At 50.8% G+C, this 15,525-nt stretch overlaps 1 protein-coding gene across 6 annotated transcripts in view; it reads right to left on the reverse strand.

Annotated features, from left to right (window-relative positions):
• The window catches only part of LOC144737442 (uncharacterized), a 38,468-nt gene that overhangs the window by 21,878 nt on the left and 1,065 nt on the right, over positions 1–15,525 (reverse strand). For 3 of the 6 annotated variants that reach the window (XM_078620147.1, XM_078620145.1, XM_078620146.1), the window contains exons 2-3: positions 15,387–15,521; positions 12,385–14,373 (exon numbers count right to left, since the gene is read on the reverse strand). In XM_078620147.1, the coding sequence (XP_078476273.1) occupies positions 13,350–14,270 (921 nt within the window). In that variant the 5' untranslated portion in view covers positions 14,271–14,373; positions 15,387–15,521 and the 3' untranslated portion in view covers positions 12,385–13,349. Of the gene's footprint in view, positions 1–8,010; positions 9,779–12,384; positions 14,374–15,386; positions 15,522–15,525 lie in introns of those variants that run through there. The other 3 variants (XR_013588979.1, XR_013588980.1, XR_013588981.1) reach the window with 2 other exon arrangements.

A 15,525-nucleotide genomic window follows, 5' to 3' on the forward strand; every position in this document is an offset into this window, starting at 1 on the left:
AGGTCGCCCGAGCTAGACAAGAGCTAAAGTCAAACACTAAGGCCCCCCTAGAGAGGGGACCACCTGGGGGTGGACTCGACGTAGCCCCGACACAAACAAGCTGTAATGATAATGGCGAGCGAGTGATCGCCACACAGGTTCCAGCAACAATGCCCACGGAAACGGTGACTCCTGGCGACTGGCTGTGGGAGCTGGTGGCGGGCATCACGGGGGCCACGTGGCTGGTGGAAGGGGAGGTAAACGGAGTGCGTACCCGAATCCTGCTGGACACGGGGGCGGTGGCCTCGCTCGTGAGCGCAGCGCACTGCAGCGCGATCGGGGTCGACGTGCGTCACCTGCAGGCACCGGACCGCGCGCTGCACACGGCGAGCGGAGCCGGAATGGGGCTGCTGGGGAGAGCCACCCTAGAGGTCCGCATAGGCAGTCAGGTGTGCACCCAGGAGTTCTACGTGTCGAGTGCGTTGTGTCACGAGTGTATCGCAGGTACCGACCTCTTAGAACGGCTGGGACTCAACGTGCAACCCCGCCAGCGATGCGCCACCATGGAGAGCAACGGCGAGCGGATACCGTTCTTGGGACGAGAACCGACGCGCCCCCGCTTCGCACCTGTGGCCGCTATCCTGGCGACGGCAGTCACCATCGGCCCGCTCACCGAGATGCTGGTGCCGGTGGCAACATCCCCCACCGACCCCGCGCTCCGACCATCAGGAGAGGTAATGCTAACTCCTCACCCGGAGTTGGCAAAACGGTATGGGATAGTGGGATCCGCCACGTTGGTAAACGCAGATGGGAACCGATTGTTTATGCGGATGTTTAACCCCCACAATACCCCAGCGATACTGTGACGGCGCACCCCGATAGCCACCGTACACCCCCTGCACGCACGCCACTCTAACGACTCGGTGTTCGCACTCTGGGCTGAGGACCCCGGGCGTCCTGAGGGTGACCAGGACCTGGCCTGGCGAGTCGGCCCGACTCCCCGAGCCGAGGTCGTTCCCCTGCTCGACGCGTTACATGTACCATGGGCGGATTTACCTAAGGGAGAGGCCGATCGGCTGCGCGGGTTACTGCGGGAGTATGCCGACGTATTCAGTGAACACGACTCGGACGTGGGTCGGATCGATCTTGTTAAGCACCAAATTGACACCGGTGCAGCCCGACCCATCAAACTCCCTGCGTACCGAGTGGGCGCATCCGAACGCGCCCAAATCAAAGAGGCAGTTGGGGACATGCTTCGCGATAACATAATTCAGCCCTCGGCGAGCCCCTGGTCAGCCCCAGTGGTACTAGTAACGAAAAAGGATGGGTCAACCCGGTTCTGCGTCGATTACCGTAAACTAAATGCAGTCACGCTCGGCGATGCCTTCCCCATACCCCGCATCGACGACACCTTCGACAGTCTCGCAGGAGCGCGGTATTTTTCCACCCTCGATCTGGCGTCCGGTTACTGGCAGGTGGAGATGACGGAGGAGGATCGGCCAAAAACAGCATTCACCACCCCGATGGGCCTGTTTGAATTTCGAGTGTTGCCGTTCGGACTCACTAACGCGCCCGCGACGTTCCAGCGGTTGATGGAGTTGGTGATGCGGGGCTTGCAGTGGGAACAGTGCCTGATTTACTTGGACGATGTGATAGTGTTCAGTAGATCTTTGTCTGAGCATTGGTCCAGGCTTCGAGAGGTGTTCCAGCGACTGCGAGCGGCTCATCTCAAGCTCAAGCCGCGTAAGTGTTACATTGCGCAGCGCGAGGTGGGGTACCTCGGACACCGAGTCAGCGAGGCAGGGGTGAGCACCGATCCCGAGAAGGTGCGTGCCGTAGTGGATTGGCCGCGGCCGAGGAACCTGACGGAGATCAGGTCATTCTTGGGACTCGCCACTTATTACCGTCGATTTGTAAAGGGATTCAGTGAGATTGCACGCCCCCTCACCCAACTCACCTCCCCTAAGAACCCCTATCAGTGGTCGGAGGCCTGTCAGACGGCTTTCACCACACTCAAAGACCACCTCACCCACACCCCCACCTTGGCTTTCCCAGATTTCACCACCGATTTTATTTTGGACACTGACGCCTGCAGCAGTGGGCTGGGCGCGGTGCTGTCGCAAGTGCAGGGTGGGACGGAGCGGGTCATCGCGTACGCCAGTCGGACCCTGAGCGGGGCCGAGCTGAACTATTGCGTAACCCGTCAGGAACTGTATGCCGTGATTTTCGCGTGTAAACAGTTCCGACCGTACTTGTACGGCAGGAGATGTCGTGTGCGCACCGATCATTATGCACTGCAGTTCCTCCTTACATTCAAGGAACCGCGGGGGCAGATGGCTCGATGGCTGGCGCAGCTGCAGGAGTACAACCTGCAGATCGAGTACCGAGCGGGGCGGACACACGCGAACGCGGACGCCTTGTCAAGACGGCCCGCGGTGCGCGCTGAGACGAGGGAGGGAGACGCCTGCCCGTGCTTCATGGGGGGATGCTGCCGCCAGGCAGCAGAACCCAAGGAGCGCGCGGAAACTAAACTCCCCCCCCCCGAGAGAGAGTGCGGTGTGCGCTGCAGGAACCCCTGCAGAAGGAGCCCGGGGACAGACGGATCATCCCACCCCAACCGGGCGGATCCAAGAGGATGTCGGCTGCGCCTTCCCGGGCTTGGACGACGAGCAGCTGCGACAAACCCAGCAGCGGGATCCGGATCTGGCGGCGGTGGAGGCGGCACTGCGAGAGAAGAAGGATGCACTACCAGGGCCCTGGAGCGGTTTGTATGCCCGGTTGTGTGTAGAAAACGGGGTGGTGAGGGAACTGGCCGACGCTGGGCAGCCGGGGTGCATCTGCGTTCCCGCCCATGTGCGACCCCAACTACTACGACTGGTACACGACCACCCACTCGGGGGCCATGATGGGGAACGGCGCACCCGGGAGACTCTGCGTCGCCAGTATCTCTGGCCTAAATTGGCGCAAGATGTGGCCGCCTGGGTGCAGGGCTGCCGGGCCTGTCAGCAGTGTGGGCAAAAGCCGGCGAGGTACCAGGTACCCCTGAGGCCGTTCCGAGTCAGTCGGACGAATCAGTTGGTCGGAATCGACCTGCAGGGGCCCTTTCCACGATCCCACCGGGGCAACCGATATATTCTCGTAGCGGTGGAGTACTTCACCCGCTACCCCGTGGCGGTGGCTATCCCGGATAAAACAGCCCTCGTAGTGGCCCGGGCCTTCGTGGAAAACTACGTACTTAAGTGCGGGATCCCCGAACGAGTCATTACCGACCAGGGTAGTGAATTCGAGGCCGAACTATTCCAGGCGCTGTGCCGAGAGTTCGGGATCCAGAAGGACCGAACCACGGCGTATCACCCCCAGGCGAACGGGATGGTAGAGAGGATGAACCAGACTCTGGCCGGGAAGCTTAAACGCATGGCGGCCGCGAATCAACAGGACTGGGACGAACACCTCCCCTATGCCCTGTTCGCCTACACTACCGCCGTTCACACATCCACAGGACAGACCCCGTTCCTAATGATGTTTGGTCGCGAGTCTCGCCTGCCCGCAGATCTGCTGTTCGGTGTCCCTCCGCCGCAACGGGAGGAAGGGAGCCACCCCGTGGAGCACTTGCTGGAGACCCTGCGAGGGGCCAGGGGCCGAGCCTACCCGCACGGAGAGGCCGCGCACCAGCGGCAAGAGCAGGGCGCCCGACCCCGTATGGAGCCCCCCTTCTACACTGCGGGCTCCGAGGTGTGGCTGTACACTCCCCGCGTCGGTGCCGGACAGGTGGGGAAGCTGACCACCTACTGGCGAGGACCCTGGATTGTGAGACGGCAGATCTCACCATGGACGGTGCTGATTCAGGGAGGAGAGAGGGGCCGGGAGATGGTGGTCAACATCCGCCGACTGAAGCCGTGGCGAGCAGCCCCCGAGGGGGGGAGCCCCGCCGTCCAAGTACCCCGAAACCCCGGGGTCCCCCCACCCCCCGTGCCCGGGGGCCTCGCGCAGTATATGGGCCCCACGGAGCCCCGGGCTCCGAGGGGCCCCGGGCGGGGCCGGGGGCGACGAGGACGGCGACCCTTAAACCCCACCGCCTCTGAGTTTGTTCCCCAGCCCGCAGGTGCCAGGGGCCGAGGGGAGCCGTTGGAATGGAGGAGGAGACCACCGCCGGAGCCCCAGGAGACGGAGCCGCCACCCCCGAGGCCAGCCACAAGGGCCGGGCGAATCCCGCGGACACCCCGCGGCGATACCTCGTGGGGGCAACCCAGGCGAGGTGCTCCAGTCAACCCGGGACGGGGACTGTCCCAGTAACAATGTGGTGCCACAGCGACGGGGCCGCTCTGCCGAGCCAGGGAGCCGCCCGGCTTCCCCCACCGCACTGCCCCCCATCACCCCCCCCACATAAGCACACACCCGCACGCATTCCCCCCCCCCCCATAGAGCTGGAAGGGAAGGTCACCTGATCGACCGGTTTTTATCCGAGAAACCCTTATCGGGATTAACTCTCACGGTTTCCGGCGATCAGGGAATTGGATGACCTCCCCCATGCTACGTGGCACCGCGGCGCTGCGGCCGGCCTTAATATGGTGTGGTCGCGGCGTGGGGCATTCGGCCACCGCGGTTGAGGCGCATTTCCCCCCACACACGCGAGTATCGACGGGGCAGGCAGAGGGAATAAGCATTGTGATGGAGGAGCATCATTAGAAAACACGCAGCGCATCTGAACTGCATAATCAGGCACCCCCGCACAGGCAGCGGAGGGACGGCATAATTACGCTCGGGCACGCAGGCACCATTATTAGGGGAGTTAAAGGATAAGGCTATTAGTATGAATAACCTGGAGAGCGGGGTCACGCAGGCAGCCGTGCACCAATTCCCACGGCGCACCTTTGTAATGGACGCCGCCGCATGAACCTCGATGATGGGGGCCTGCGTGAGAAAGGGATTAATTAGGATTTACGCCGCTCACTGATTAGCAGATCAAAAGCGCCTGGAACCGCCGTGCGCGGGCTCGAGGTGCACGAGCCCATTGTTCAGCGCAGCATCCCTTTGAGGTAGGGAGAATAAATAGGGGGGGCGCAAGGGGGAAGGGGCTCTCTTCTCTCCAGGCCAGCGGACCAGCAGCAGCTCCAGCCAGCGACCCGGACGTCCGTACGACGTATCGAGGTACCTCCGCGGGCGCCAAACAGTGAGTGGGGAGGTGAAGTAGGATAATAGCCGATAAATAGGGAATAGGTACCGGTTTAGTGGAATAGGCCAGCCTCGTCGACTCACTGATTCAACATTAGTTACCAGGTAATAAATCATTAATAGCGAAGCGTGGTCTCGCGTGATCTTGTCGTGCAGTGTGAGCGCGTGGGGAAGCGTGTGTACGCAGTGGTTCTGTAGTGCTGCGGCTCGCCTCGGGGGAGCGCTGCGCAGAGCGGTGCGCGTGTGGGTGCGCGTGTGTTCACTACGTATATGATACGGGGGTGCGATCACAACGTGAGTGCTCCGTGTTGAGTGAGTGCCGCGCAGAGCTGTGTGAGGGTGTGCGCGTACGTAATCAGCCATGCCGGCTACGCGGACCCGCGGTGGAGGGGAATCCTCGGGCGATGGCTCCCACACCACGGGTGAGGAACCTAGCAGCGGGGGGGCGATTGATGATGCTAGCCCGGCCGTTAGCATTATCGAGGGAGGGATCTCGGGGGCTAGCGACCCCTACAACAAACACTGGAATAGCTGGCAAAGCCTTTTCCGTTGCAGTACCAACGTTTTGGAACAACCTTGTTCCCTCTCTTAACATCGTAAATATTAATTCAATTTTTTTTATTATATACTCTTTGGTTCTTTCGGTAAAGTCACGTAGGTCGAAATAAAATAAAATATAACAAAAATATTTCTACCTACGTGACTTTACCGAAAGAACCAAATAGTATGGACTCCTGCAGTCACGAAAGCTTAAAATCAAGATTTTACTTATATACTTTGTGTAATTTTTGTATGTATCTAGTTACAGTGATTTACTCACCTTTCCTATATTTTGTACTCCTATCGGTGTTTGTATTGTTTGTTGTACCTTGCTGACCCGCGCCTACTAGATATCTGTGAAAAAAATTCTTAATAGATCATGAGATTCCTCCAGTATAAATAAAGATGCTTATTTTGATTCTCTGTGTGGTTCGTCTACGTGTCTCTGTGTGGTGAACAGACGCGATGTTTGGACCCAACCCTATCCTGGTTCAAAGCTCTGCAAGGGACACAGACGGCTAATTTACATAAAGGATGATCTCCTTTAGGCTATGGATAATGGGTGTATATCTGCCCTTGTAACACAATACCTGTCTGCTGCATTTGATACATCTTAAGTCCCTCGCTGGAATGGGAAGCTCAGCCTGAACCTCTCATCTTCCTTCAGTACATAACCCAACAGGTCATTATGGGGCCTTGTGCCTCTCCTGTTGGTCCTGCCCCATTCGGGGTACCTCAAGGCTATCCTCCCTACTGTTCAATGTGTATGTTAGCCCATTAGGTGATCTCATCTGGAGTCATGGCCTTCGGTGCCATCAATATGCTGATGAAACTCACATCTCATTCATGTCAGACCCAGACTGGCTCCACAACCTTTGCCCCATCACTATGCTTGTCTGAAGTAGCTGTTTGGATGGAGTAAAATTTGCTGAAACTAAACCCAGGAAAGACAGAGTACACGATTTTCAGCTGAGATCAGTGTCTGAGAGCGTGGTAAGGCCAGATCGATCCTCCACTTATTATTGGAGCTTGAATGAGCGAGATGGTGGTGAGTGAGTGGATGTAAGCATTGGTTGTGAGAAGGTGAGTGAATGAGTAAGTGAGATGGTGGGTGACTGAATTAATGAGTACGTGCAATGGTTGGTGGGTGAATGAGTGAGTGATTGAATGAGTCAGTGGGTGAATAAGTGGGATCGGGTGAGGTGAGTTTAGGGTGAGGTTTGTGAGCATGAGATGAGTTCAGATCAGGTGTGTTAAATCCCTGCGCTGGTTAGGCACTGCCTCACCAACACGTACTTCACCTGGAATGGTACCTTCTACAAACAAAATTAGGGTACCCCCATGGGTTCTCCCTTGTCACCAGTGATAGCCAATGTTTTCATGGAAAATTTTGAAACAGACGCCATCCAGACATCCACCCTGCGTCCTTCCCTGTGGAAGAGATATGTGGATGACACTTTCGTCATTTGGCCACATGGCCTCCCAGCATTGAACCAATTTCTAGACCACATCAACTCCATACACCCATCCATCAAATTCACCATGGAAGTGGAGAAGGATGGCAAGCTACCATTCTTGGATGTTCTGTTTGAGAGGAGGCCCAATGGCTCTTTGGGACATTCTGTTTACAGGAAGGCTACCCACACAGATACCTACCTGAAGCCTGATTCTCACCACCATCCGGCACAAAAGAATTCCCTCATCAAAACACTATACCATAGGACCCACTGCATCTCTGACCAACACCACCTGGCCAGTGAATTAGAACATGTACATCTGGCTCTCAAGATGAACGGACACTCGGACTGTGCTATCCACCAAGCTGTTTCTCCTACCGTGGAGAAACAACCCCCTAAGACTCCGATAAAAATCATTACGTTGCCATACATAGCAGGCGTTACCAAAAAGATTTCCAAAATTCTAAGCAAACACAAGATCTAGGTCCGATTCAGTACAGTACACAAAATCCGTGATCTGATCCCATCCGTAAAGGATGTCATTCCTGACTTAGAGTACCATGGTGTCTACAAACTGAGTTGCACCTGTGGTGATTGTTATATCGGGGAAACGAAGCGACATTTATGACTGCATTCGCGAGCACAAGTCAGATTTGAAACACAGTAGAACAAATTCTTCGGCCGTGGCTGACCACTGTTATAACTACTGCGGGCTCTCATGATATTGTGTTCTCCAATACCAAAGTACTCTGCAAGCCTCCTGGATACTACCAGAGAATTGTCCATGAAACCATCCAGATACACAAACATAGACATAACCTCAACCGAGATGGATTCAAATTGAGCAATCATTGGAAGGATGTAATTAACCAAGTTAAACTTTAGCTGCCGTGTAGTTTACTGCAAGGCAGCCAGTTTATATTTATTTTCATATTCATATCAATATTCCCAGTCTTTTACTCCCAGCTTTACACACTACCATCACTAAGACATTTGACACCAAGTCCTGCTTACTCCCATCACTTGGACATTTACCGCGCGTTGTTTCGAGCTGGCGGAGCTTAGTACTTCCCCCAGCAGCCCTAGCCCACTCCCTTGCAGCATAACAAAGGTCATTAATCGGCTTAACTTACTCTTTGGTTGTAGTGTATAGTAGTGTATTGTATAGTAATGTATATTGTAGTGGATAGTGTAGTGTATAGTAGTGTTTTGTATAGTAGTGTATAGTATAGTGTATTCTGTGGTATATAGTAGTTTAGTGTATGGTAGTATATTGTGTAGTGTATAGTAGTATATTGTATATTAGTGTATTGTGTAGTGTATTCTATAGTATATAGTGTATTGTATTGTGGAGTGTATACCAGTGCATAGTGTAGTGTATTAAAGTAGTGGATAGGAGTCTATAGTAGTGTTTCGGGTATAGTTGTGTATTGTATAGTGTTTAGTATTGTGTAGCAAAGTTTATAAGTGTATTGCGTAGGTTATAGCAGTGTATAGTGTAGTGTATAATAGTATAGTGTAGTGTACAGTAGTGTATAGCAGTGTATGGTGTACTGTTTAATAGTGTAGTGTATAGTAGTCTATAGTATCGTAGTATATAGTGTAGTGTAGAGTATAGTAGTGTATTGTGGAGTGTATAATAGTGTAATGTATAGCAGTCTATAGTAGTGTAGTTTATTGTACAGTGTAGTGTATAGTAGTGTATTGTATATTAGTGTATTGTATTGGTGATTTAATTTAGCTTTCATTTCTTAATAACTTTCCTATTAACCAGCTCAACCGCCGCCTGCATCACAAAGCTTTCGTTTGAACTCCATACCCACCTCCCAGCCCACACCCCGCCCTCACACTCACCCTGGCTCCCCCCCTACTATATAATCCCTCGTCACAGCCATCTCTTAGGCATACTCAAGCGATTGTTCTTTCGCTGTGTTTTGTCCACACCTGAAGACGGATGCTTGTGTTGCGATCGAAATGTCGTGATCTAATATTTTTCTACCTACGTGACTTTACCGAAAAAAACAAAAAATATGGATTCCTGCAGTCACGAAAGCTTCAAATCACGAATATTAATAATTTTACATGTATTTTGTAATAAAGTGTTATCCTAAACAGCGTTTTATGTGTATGTAGTGATACATGTGTATGAGTATTTTTTTAACTATGGGTGACTGGTGGAGACCTTATTAAACAAACCATGACTTAAACTTAAAGCTTTCGTGGCTGCAGGAATTCATATTCTTTGGGTCTTTCGGTAAAGTCACCTATCTACGTGACTTTACCGAAAGACCCAAAGAATATAAACAAACGATATTATGACATGATAGAATATTGTATATTACAGGAAACGAATGAACAGAATATGGGATTTGCCATTGTTTGAGAAAGTATAGGAGTGTGTTGTCTGTGATGAATGAAGTGACAATGACATTGCGTTTGATGGGTTGAGTGACAATGTGCTCAAAACACAGGAGGATAAGTGGGTGGAAGACGAGCAGCAGTCCACTCCACCGGCTCCAGACAACCCAGTAGCAGCAGCACAAACACCAGCCAGGGGAGGACCTCTCTCGAGCAGGAGCACATCTTGAATGTTTTGGCCACTGCACCGGTCTTCATAGAACTCAACAAACCTTAGAAACATAATGCGATGCAGACCAGTTGGCCAACAACACAGTTAGACACTAACCTGGTTGACCACGTATTTCAAAAGAATGTAAAATGTTGTGGTCATCTTCTGGGCTGAACATACCAACGTAAACAGAGGACAAGGACTCGTGAACAGACACGAGGTACAAGGTAGCAGAGATACATACGTAGAGAAGACACACAGCGAAATATGTTAAGATGTTTTGGGCAGCACAGAGGGACAACCAGAGGAACACCACACCAAGAGACATACACACATGAAGAGGCACACAAAATGTAATTCTTTTGAAATACGTGGTCAACCAAGTTAGTGTCTGTGTTGTTGGCCAGCTGGTTTGCATCGTATATTTCTAAGGTTTGTTGAGTTCGCGTTTCCTGTCTTCTTGCTGTATTTGCCTCCATGCAGTTTGCCGTTCTGTGTGCTGTGTGATGTCCCACTGTGTATTCCCTCGCTGTTTTGCCCAATTTTCACCTGATGAGGAGCGCTTGTGTTGCGTTCGAAACGTCGTGATTTATTTTATTTGTGATTTATTTAAATTTTATTTTATTTCTACATACGTGACTTTACCGAAAGAACCAATGAGTATAGTAATTCCTGCATACACGAAAGCTTCAATTCTATGTAAAATACCATTAAGTGTTATTCTAAGCATAATAAGTAAAAAACAAACACATTTACACAAACTCATGCATACATTAACACTTTATAACAAATGCTGTAGAAAGAACTGCTGGTACCCGTTCGGCAAGTTCGCTCAGCTGTGTTGTTGTTTTGAAGGCCCCGCCGCAGTCTTTGTAAAGGCACACCACAGGATTACTCCCGGTTACACAGTGGACAATGTGGTGCCACGGCAATGGAGCAACTCTGCCGGCGCTGCCATCCCCTAGCACCCCTCCACACGAACGCATGCACACCCCCACTAAACACACACACGCACCCACGTGTGGGGGGGGTCCCTGGTACCATGGGTTTTTACCCGAGGGGCCCCTAGCGGGGATGTCCCACGGTTTCCCAGTGCCAGGAGATTGGCTGACCCCCCCCCCAGGCCAAATTGCATTGCGGCCCCCGTGAATTGGCTTAAAATTGTATGGGCACGACGAAGCTCACCGGGCTAACCGCAATGATACACTCACAGCACAGGGAGATAGGGCCTCGTGGGCAAACACTCCGCAAGCAGCACATAAGAGGAGGTGGGAGGAAAATTCCTGGACCGACTGCAGCTGTGTATTCCGCGCGACGGCCACCCCGATCAAATTCTATTCCTAGGTTTTTTTCGGTAAAGTCACGTAGGTAAAACATCAAAATTAATGAAAATAAAATAAAAAAACAAAAATCACGACGTTTCGGAGGCAACACAAGTCTCCGATCAAACCGGTTGAGTCCGGGTGGGGAGGACGGGGGCGTAGACAATGGATCAAGAAGTAATGGGACGCAACGCTCCAGGTTGGGGCGGGGCATCGGTTTAAAATCAAAAGGTAGGCGCCCAATTGGCCGCACAGGATAACACCACGTGACCCTGGATCTTTGGATTCAGACTCCCAGCCGCTCGCAGCGTCCGAGACATGCTGGCGAGTGCTGCTACTACTCGACCCCAGGTAGAGACCTCTCATACCCTCATCCCTCCGACTCCCACCGCGTCCATGCGACACCGTGAGTGCGTCTGCGAGGTGAGACGTAAAGTGAGGGTACACCCAGGGATTGAATAGGGATAGGCTAGGTACTGCTCACTGAATATTTACTGAACTGAAGTTCATTAATGAATGAACTTCAGTTCAGAAGATCGGTGTAGTGTGATTTCTGTGTGTGTGGGTGAACTTCAGCATGGTGTCTGTGATTTTTGAGTGGAGTGACTGCGTGTGGGGCAGTGTGCTTGAGTGGCTAACTTGGCCACCTGAAAGTTAAATTGTTGTTGTTGCTTTGCATCTATATCAGCCATACGGAAAAAATGTATGTACAAGTGTGTCTGGGGACACAAAGGTTGCAATGCGTGGTCATGGCCATCCATCTGCTCGTGTGCTGGTGCCGGCTTCAATCATTGCTATTCGCTAACAGCACTTGTCCTAAAATCTGTTAGAGGCTATATGGGAGTCATTTGTCTTCGTGTTGTGTGTCATGGGTACCACATAAAGAGTGTGTAAGTGGTTACCCATATACAAAAAAAATATGTAAAGGAGGTTGTTGCGTGTCTTGACATTTCCTGACGTTTTCTTTAAGATGATCCAGAAATGTCAGTGTTCAGTATAGCTTCACGCAGAGGCAGGACACCACTGCAACGGTATACTGCTCCCATGTTATTATAGCCCATCAATTAACGCATATCCCTGCCTATGAACATAAATCATGTTTAATTGGGATCATCAGTACTGTCCGGTTGGGAGACATTATCCCCACCATTGTGCAAAAGGACCTGGCTCGCACGGAGGTTTAACGATGCTGAACACAGATCCCTGCCACATATCAATGCAGGCACCAGAGCAGATGTGTGGCGAATGAGAGGCTTCATCCAATACTGGGCTCCACACACTAACAAAACACACTTGCTGCAAGCATTCTAATAACATTATCAGTCAATTGGCAATTAGAATATTATAGAACTAAGTAGAAAACCATTTATTTTGTATCACTACAAGATGTCAACTCCAAAACTAAAAATATATCACAATCATACTCTTAGGTTTTTTTCGGTAAAGCACCTTAGTCATGATATTGGTCATGATATTGTCTTTTCCGAGACCAAGGTGCTCTGCAAACTTTCTGGCTACCATCAAAAGTTTGTACACGAAGCCATCCAGATATACAAACACAGACTTAACTTCAACCTTGATGATCGGTACATACTGAGTAATAATTGGAAAGATGTTATTAACCATGTAAAAAATATTTAACTACACATATTTGTACCATCTTATTTGACAGGTACTATTCTACTTTACCGAGTGTTGACATCCCCAGCGTTTAACAGTACTGCCCTTTTTGTATTTGGATTGTCAGCCAACACCGGTTACAACCCCAAGTCGAGGTACACCGATTGTTCTCTTTTAGCCCCGCCCACCCCCCCAACATGTTCCATGCACTGGCTACCACATTCAGATAAGCCCTTCCCCTCCCTCCCCCTTAACTTGTATTTAAGAGCTTGTCTCTTGGAATTTTGCCTCACTTGATACAGTAAATGTAGCTGTGACGGTCCCACCTGATGACGGAGACTTGTGTTGCCTCCGAAACGTCGTGATCTATTATTTTATCTGTATTATTTTATTATTTACTTATTTTTACCTACGTGACTTTACCTAAAAAACCTAAGAGTATGAATCCTTGCAGTCACGAAAGCTTCAAATCTAGAATAAATATCACAATCATATTAAAATTCTAAACGATCAAAAAAGGCACCCCTACTATCTTGCAATGAGACAATATTTCACTACTGCACTGAATTACACATTTACTGAGAGCCTATCTCTGACTGAATGATGCCTATAGCTGCATGCATTCTTGTAATGAGAGAAGTGAATACAGTGATTGGTTAGGAGTGTCTTAGTCTCAAGCTCCTGGTTGAACTACACAGAATCAAAGTCTACAAGTGTTTCTGGTTTCTTCGCATCACTCAAGTAGTCCACCCATACCTCTACATCGACAAACTGCTGGGGGTCACCTCGCTCTCTCTCGGCGTCTGAGTTCTCCTCCTGCTTCACACTGCCTCCATTGACCTGGATGTCCAGCACTGGAATCAAATCTTCATCTTCACATTTGACCTTCACTTCTGGCCAAGTTGTGAAACTGGGATTTTCTTCTGCTTCTTGTTTCACGAGAGAGGATCTCTTTGCAACACTTTGATTTGCACAAGTCGATTTCACCTTCCTCTTCTTGTGGATCTTCTCATGTTTGGTTCGGACTTCTGACCGTGCAAATGCCTTCCCACACACAGTGCACTTGAAAGGCTTTTCACCCGTGTGTATGCGCTGATGTTTGACAAGATCTCCCGATTGTGCAAATGCCGTCCCACATACAGTGCACTTGAATGGTTTCTCGCCTGTGTGCGTTCTTCGGTGGTTGGTAAGATGTATTGACTGTGGAAATGCCTTCCCACACACAGTGCATTTAAATGGCTTCTCGCCCGTGTGTATTCTCTGGTGCCTTTGAAGAGATTCAAAACGTTTAAATGACTTCCCACACTCGGTGCAATTGAAGGGCTTCTCATCCATGTGTGTTGTCTGGTGTCTGTAAAGATGTGATGACTTTGCATACGTTTTCCCACACAGAGCGCACTTTATGGGTGTTTCACCCCTGTGTGTTTGCTGATGTTTGAGTATTTGGTCTAATTCTGCAAATGCCTTCTCACACACAGTGCACTTGAAGGGCTTCTCCCCCATGTGTGTTCTCTGGTGATCACGAAGATGCGATGACTGTGCAAATGCCTTCCCACACACAGTGCACTGGCATGGGTTCTCTCCCGTGTGTGCCCTCTGGTGCTTCTTCATGCAAACATTGTGATCCGTGCTGTATGAACATTGGTGCCAATTAATGCCAGGCTGGCGAGTTATATCCACTCCATGTGCTCGCTTCTGCAGCGCGACAGAGGAACTGGAAGATGCAGATAGAAATCAGGTTACACAAATTACATATCAGCAGTGGCACAGACTTGCAGTGGTATGCACACACACAGCACATACACAAAAATCACCCATATAGGCTGAACAGACTGTTGAGGCAACTGCTATTAGCGAGCACCTATGAAAGCTGACATTGAACTTGAGAGGGTGGTGTGGATAGCACCACGCTTGGCTGCCGTTGTCTCCCCAGTGTGTTACGGACACAATTAAGGTTGAGTAGATGTAGGGGAGGCCCATGATCAGTTCAGATATTCACAACAGAAGTTGGTCATGAGGGAATCGACGCCGGTCCCTGAATTTGTAGCATAGTACACAACTCCACGACCGCTCCTCGTATTACACATAAAAGCTAAAGATCCCGTGTAGCCTTCACAGACTCGAGGAGAAAGAGCTGTTAGTGAGGACCTATGAAGGCTGGCTCAGCACACGTGATGGTAGCACCACGCCCGGCCGCCTTTGTCTCCCAAGTGACGATGTTTACACACCGCACCAGGTACGAATTTGAGACAATCGAACTAGGTGAGGCCCAGAACCGATTCAGATCATCGTCACTGGTGTTGACCGTGAGCGGGAATGTAACCCGGGCTGCCGGGGTCATAGCGTAGTGTGCCAATGCGCCATCCCTCCCATACAGAAACGTGTACACAATCTACACGTGCACAAAAGAAAAGATCCCTGAATAAGTCACATGGACTTTTCTGATAAATGTAGCTATTGGCAACAGCAATGAGAACTGACACGAAAAACAACGTGATTGTTTGTGGTATGCACGATGCTAACACACACAGCACACTACTCACAGTACACACACACACATACAACCACTGTTCACCACGGTGCTAACACACACAGCACACTACTCACAGTACACACACACACATACTGTATATAACAGACCCAGGTGCCACGGGTTGACGGTGTGGGATGACTGGCAGATGCACCACCTGTGCTCCCTACTGTGCAAAGTTTCTGCGTTTTATCCACCTGACGCTTTCCTCGTTGTTGTCAGCGTCGCTCCTCTTCCCTCCGGCAATTCCAATCAACTCCACATCCTTCAGTGCAGCGCCCGTTCACCCCACTTTTATCCGGCCAGCAAAAGCTCCTTTGGACAAGCGGAGGCTGG

The sequence above is a fragment of the Lampetra planeri genome, chromosome 69, assembly GCF_965212315.1.
Source record: "Lampetra planeri chromosome 69, kcLamPlan1.2.h2, whole genome shotgun sequence".
Lineage (NCBI taxonomy): Eukaryota > Metazoa > Chordata > Hyperoartia > Petromyzontiformes > Petromyzontidae > Lampetra > Lampetra planeri.